The sequence below is a fragment of the Mizuhopecten yessoensis genome, unplaced genomic scaffold (assembly GCF_002113885.1).
Source record: "Mizuhopecten yessoensis strain PY_sf001 unplaced genomic scaffold, ASM211388v2 scaffold4359, whole genome shotgun sequence".
In the NCBI taxonomy this organism is placed as follows: Eukaryota; Metazoa; Mollusca; class Bivalvia; order Pectinida; family Pectinidae; genus Mizuhopecten; species Mizuhopecten yessoensis.
The window spans coordinates 852,448-859,079 of record NW_018405506.1 but is presented as its reverse complement, the minus strand read 5'-3'; the positions used below and the strand labels follow the sequence as shown (position 1 = coordinate 859,079).

At 36.5% G+C, this 6,632-nt stretch overlaps 1 protein-coding gene across 1 annotated transcript in view; it reads right to left on the bottom strand.

The window, feature by feature from the left end:
* The window catches only part of LOC110448830 (solute carrier family 35 member E3-like), a 16,038-nt gene extending 12,904 nt beyond the window's left edge, over positions 1-3,134 (bottom strand). The window contains exons 1-3 of the mRNA XM_021495284.1: positions 2,694-3,134; positions 1,241-1,351; positions 628-789 (exon numbers count right to left, since the gene is read on the bottom strand). Coding sequence (XP_021350959.1) covers positions 628-789; positions 1,241-1,351; positions 2,694-3,080 — 660 coding nt within the window. The 5' untranslated portion in view covers positions 3,081-3,134. The remainder of the gene's footprint in view (positions 1-627; positions 790-1,240; positions 1,352-2,693) is intronic.
* Positions 3,135-6,632: the final 3,498 nt, after the last annotated feature.

Below are 6,632 nucleotides of genomic sequence, written 5' to 3'. Positions count from 1 at the left end.
AGAGAAAATGAGTGTAGTACCTCTGAGTCTGAAGAAGAAGATTTTTGAAATATTGATTAATTTTCCCTTTGGGGCCCTGCCCTGGCCCCAGGGGTTGGGGTAGGAATCCCAATTTTACAATTTTGAAGCCTCATCTACCAAGGATGATTCTGACCAAGTTTGAAAAAAATCCATCCACTGGTTCTTGAGAAGAAGTTGAAAATGTAAAAGTTTACGCACGACGGACGACGACGGACGAAAAGCGATTATAATAGGTCACTTGAGCAAAGCTCAGGTGACCTAAAAATGGAGAGATCTACTCAAAATATTATCTTATTGCCATTTATTGTTAATTATTAAATATGTTACTTTTTATTGTCAAATGACAGTCATGTGATGTACTAAATCTATTATGACCCTTTCACTCGGGAACAGTTCTCTTATAGTGTTGTCTGGAGTGGTATAGTGCCTCCCCAGACAACACTATAAGAGAACAGTTCCCTCGGGAAAGGGCCATAATAGAATAATAGACTCTAAGAATACATATACCCAGATATCAAGCTCATATATATATATATATCAAGAATTATTTCAGCAGAAATGTAAGCACTTTAATCAAAGACACTGTTTCAGGCATATGTAACTCACAACTACATTTCTAGGATAGGAGCCTAGAGCTCCGTGGAAGCTGAAAAGAGGTGCTTCGATGAAAGGGATGACAACAATGAGGACGGCTGCTGACAGTGGAGCCTGGTAATACAACAACTGCATCGAGTTCATCTGGAATTCATGCTGCTTCTCCGCTACCCACTGTCAATAACAAAACCAACGGTTGCTTGTTAGAATTTTATACAACTGGTTATACTACAGTAATTATAAATCTTAAAATAGTAGGTTATCATATGTACAGCTTGTCAGTACCATATCGCGCATACATACAGAAACACTAGATAACTGTATCAGGAAGCATGTATAACAGTTATAGGCTTAAAGAATACTTCATCAGATAAATATGTAAACACATGACAATATGCTATAGTGTTGTCTGGAGAGGTATAGTGCCTCCCCAGACAACACTATAAGAGAACAGTTCCCTCAGGAAAGGGCCATAATAGAATAATAGACTCTAAGAATACATATACCCAGATATCAAGCTCATATATATGTATATAATATATTCATGATAGAACAATAGACTCTAAGAATATATAATACTCTATATAAACAGAGACCACACTTTTACATAGATTATTATACTAACCACTTGGTACAGCGACGTGACCAGTACACCAGCAGTGGCAAAGCATACCCCGAGCAAGTTGAACTTCACATCATATATTGAATTTAAAGTAACTCCTATAGTTATTGGAATCTGAAATTAACAAAACTAAACTTAAATCTTAAGCATCATATCTAGATTGTTTTATCAAGACATCAATAAGTAAATATTTTAACTGATTAAAAGTGAGAGTATTTTAAAGCATACCATGCCAGAACTGAATAATTAAATTCCTTCAGAAATCTGAGAGAATTTTTTTTTAATATCTGTAATCAGTATGTTGAGGTTTATCTAGAATTTGTTATTATAAATTATCCAATCTTTGGCGGTCAACTGAAACTGTACATATATATACAGTCTTTGTGTGTCATGCAATTTCAGTTCTATTTATAAAAGCACCCTATTAAATTTGTGAAATTTACTCTGGTATATGTACTTAACAGTACAGGTGGAATAATTTTTCTAGAGCTACAGGAGAATATATAATCAGTGTAGCACGTAGTAGTACATATAAATCTGCAACATTAGCATTAACGACACCAAAAATTATGGAACCCAGTTTAGTTATGATATGAATAAGCACTCACAGTTATCCAGCTAGCATTATTTCTGTTTCGGACCTAGTACTTAATATGTTAAAGCAGCAGATAACATGTACATATTCACATTTTAACACAATAGATATTGACATGTAAGATTGGTTATTTCAAGTGGAAGTCAAGTTGAACATTAGCCCTAGTTTCCTCTGGCCCTGAAACCGGACTTAGACATTTTGACATATAGATGTCTGTTGTGGGGCCAGAGTGCACTGTTATATGAAAATGTGGAATTCTCCGACACCGTTTTTAAAGGAGTGACTAATCAACAAAAGGATGCGGTCCGGAAATCTTCTAAACAAGAATAATATAATTATGTTTTCGGTCCAGATCAGTACGGTTTGTTGATTAGTCACCCCATGACCTATAAAAATGGCGGTTGCTCAGGTGGGAAATTATGAACAATTGAAAATCAAAATAATCCATTTATCGATACATGCGAGTACTGAGGTATGTGTTTTGTCGTAGTATATTTTTGTTGTCAGCACCTCATAACTCTCCAATACCAAACGGTGTCGGAGAATTCCACATTTTCATATAGCAGTGTGCTCTGGCCCCACACCAGACATTTATATGTCAAAATGTCCAAGTCTGGTGTTAGGGCCAGAGGAAACTCGGGCTAGTGGAACATCAGTGTACTTGAATGACATATTTATTTTCATACTTTTCTCTTTCAAAGATTCAAATGCTAACTATGAAAAAAAATATGAATAGTTATTTAAAACCTAATTATATTATTATATGATATTTGAAGAAAGATAACAGTATAAACGTATGTCATTCCCAGAACCCAGTGGTTTCCAATAGATGGTCGGGTCTCTGTTTGGTTTAGAAATTACCACAGTGAGTTTCACTTTTGTCGAAAATGATTTATCGTAGTATGTTGACTGTATAGCCATGATACAGGGGGTCGTCATGGTCTTCATGATCTGGTAAGTTCCCACAGAATTCGTCTCCAGAGACAAGTTAGTGAACACAACAAACCCACAGAACGTCAGGGCCAGGGGCATCATCTTCATGATTGGGACGCTTTTGGGCTGGAAAAAGTTCAGTTTTCTGCATATAAGCAGCCCTAGTGATGTCATGACGAAGTGGATACACGTGAGACTGATGTTGGGGAAGCCGTACTCCGTATAAAGCCATTTGTTTATCAGTACTATCGATATTGAGCACGCTATATTGGCGGCAATTGTCAACGATACACAATCGGTGGTTGGGGCTGCCATGGCGTCTGTCTGAATACTAGATACCCGGGTGCCAAATCCACTTTCTCATCCGTGATGAGAAATTATTGAAGAATAAGATAATGAAGAATTATTGATTAGGAACAATTTGATGTAAAAGCACCGTATGTCCAAAGGCAAAGAGCTTTGCCATGAGTTGTCAGTCAGTATCGGAAGTCAATGGAAAATTCAGAGCATGTAAAAGCTTGTATATTGCGTATTGTATACAAACGTCTTAGTGATGTCGACAGTTCAACAATGGGGTGTAGCCGTGTTGGGCCTACAGCTGGTGACTGTAAAACCAAAGTTAAATAGCGTTGTCTAAAAAAAGTAGGACAGAGCCCGAAACTCCAGTGCGACTTTGATTACGGTGATTTATATTCAAAATAACATATAATTTATGGAAACCAACATAAACGAAGTTTGAATGTAGAGTTTATAATTACCTCATATGAAAAAAAAAACACCACAAGAAATTTAAAGGCTTTTATAACCGATTGTTTATTCGATTCTCTTCAAAATGATCGGATGACTGGTAGCTTATAGACCCGTTGTGAAACAGAACTGACAAAACATTACAATGTGTATCCACGGAATTAGATCTAGGTCCGTGATAATCTAAGTCCGTTGTCTCGTATGGGTGTTTGGCCAGAGCAAACCTTATTAAAAAAAAGGATATAATGATAAATCTTATTTCATGACCGTATATATATACAACTGTCTAAATATTTACTCACTCATTATGACAGTCGTTTCGAATTCATTGTAGGGGTACGTAGCTGGAATGAATGATTTTTTTAAATACACCTTAGTATTATGTTCACAAATATTTACCCAGATGTACACATACATATCAATTTCATTACATCGTTGTACAGGTATTTTTTTTTACAAATCGCTTACTCAGTCATAGCTTGGCAAATTTTAAAGGGACCAGTCGGTCTTGAAACATTGCGACACGTTTATTGTGACACGTGTATTGTGACTTTATGAAGGCAATTCGACAGTTCCCCACCAGCGACTCATACCGGTAAAATTACGAGCTGGATAAAGGCATTCATTCTAAATAGCAAACAACGTATAACAGTAAACGGAGACGCATCATGCTAGTAGGAAGTGATCAGTGGCATTCCACAAGGATCGGTACTAGGACCGGTTCTATTTGTTTTACACATAAATGACCTCCCAGATATAACGAGTGTGGATACAAAATCATACCTATTTGCTGATGATACCAAATTCTACCGTCCCATATTCAACGCCCAGGATTGCAAGCGTCTACAAGAAGACCTGCACAAAGGTTCATGGTTCATGGTCTACGTCCTTGTAAACATAATTCATTGCTTCTGTTGACGCTTCTTCATAGTCATTCACTTATTTATAGGTATGGAACAAAAAGTGGCTCCTGTTCTTCCATCCAGATAAATGCCAAGCCTTGCGGATTGGTAAAAATGACGGCAATAAATTCCTTTTAGAAGATGGAAAAGAACTTCCATATACCGAAACTGAAAAAGATATCGAAGTCACTATCGACAATAAACTGTCATAACCACTAATATCAACCAGATTTTATTTATATAGGGCTGACAGCAGGGGAAATGTAAACATTCCTATAGCCATATGAAGTATGAAGCTTTGATCAAAAGGTTACCACAAGGTGTCTTTACATTATTTATTAGGGTGGTCGGGTGGTGCGGTGGTGCAGTGGATAGCGCACTTGCCTTTCACCAAGGCGGCCGGGGTTCGATTCCCCGATCGGACGTGAAACTGTATTATTATTATTGTAGGAAATTCAGTCGAACATTGAATTATTCCGTCCTTTCAAGCCACGTCTGGTTTCCTGTCGAATCCGACATTCAATTACTGCAGCTATATTCCAGAAGATGTAGAACCTTGAAATTTAGCGGCTCTCCACTTAGTCTCGTTCAACCAGACGCTTGATCACTTGTAATTCAAGAGTCTTGTCAAACACAGAATACCAGAGGGCAGTATTTCTACTTTCGTTTCCGGACGTTATGTCAACGCTATTTAACATTTCAATGAATAATGAAATTAATGAAAAAAGTTACCTATACATGCATTCCTAAAGTACCAATGTATTCAATTTTATCGAGAACAATGTAAGAAAATGCGTCAAATCTCAAGAATAATGCCATATATTTCCATTGAATAAATCATTACTAAGCACAAAGCCAACAAGGCTGACTGAAGTTTGAAAAAAGCATGCAAAGCAAGTGAGATTTTACCTGTACACCTTTCAAAACACCTTCAAGTTCTCACTCAGGTAATCTGGATTGACTTGTATCAATAGCCTTGTTAGCTTCGTGAATTATTGTAAAATATCCAATGAAAAAACATGAAATCATTCTTTTTGAAGCATTTTCTTACATTTTTATCGTTAATAGTGAAAACATGGAAACTTCAGGAATGCAGATACAGGTTAATGAATTAAAATATTCAATGTAATTTTGGTCCACTCAAATTCTGACTTCAAAAGTTAAAAAGGGTGTGTCAACCTTTGACCAATGATTTTTTTTACCAGAATCTCGGTAAGCCTCGTTATGATGTCACAAAACGAAAGCACTGCGTTTGACCAGACTCTCTATTCGCAGCAACAAGAGTCTGGTTGAACGAGACTACTCTCCACTTCGAGCTGGTTTGAAGATGGCTGCCGTGCGTAGACTCGCCGCTGAGCCTGCGATGACGCGTCAGAAAATTTGATATCTAATGAACTCATCGACAAAAATTCGATATGGTTTTGTGTTTTCATGTTGTATGATGGTCCTTCAATGACGGACTATATTTGTTTTACATACGTCAATACGTAGACCTGCACAAGCTCCAGAACCTGGCACAAACTATCAGAATGGACTTCACAAGTTCCAATTATTGAATAAACACACGTTGTTTGAAATATAAGCTTTTAATCTTGCTTTGGTCGATTTCATGGGGTGATGAATTGAGTTGGTCTTGAAACAAATTCAATGAACTGCTATGAATTAAGTTGGTCTTGAAACAAATTCAATATGAACTGCTAAATTTGTTTCAAGACCACCTCAATTCATCACCCCATGCAATCGACCAAAGCAAGATTCAATCCTAAAATAAGACACGAGTATAAAATGTTTACCAAGTTATAATCATTATTAAATTCACTATACAATTTGAATTTCATAGAACATCATCGATGCTTCTTAGCTGAAATGTTTAAGCTTTAAATCTGTGGTATTGTAAGAATATAAAATGTGGTGTAAAGCCTAATGTATTCTTTATTTCATTATTGTTTTACTACCTATGCTGTTGGGATAGATTTATTCCAGATTTCTTTTTTTTCTCTGCCTTTGGAGCCCTTACTTATCGTTTACAGACTAGTGCATTCTATTGAAGTCACTGCCTGTGGAGTTGTAACATTGTTCACAATCTAATTTATTCTAATTTTCACTAAAGTTTCCCAGCCTGTGGTGTTGTATAGCATTGTTCACAAACTTATGTATTCTGATATACGTTTCGCTGAAATGTCTACCTGTGCTGTTGTAATACATATTCATAGATGCT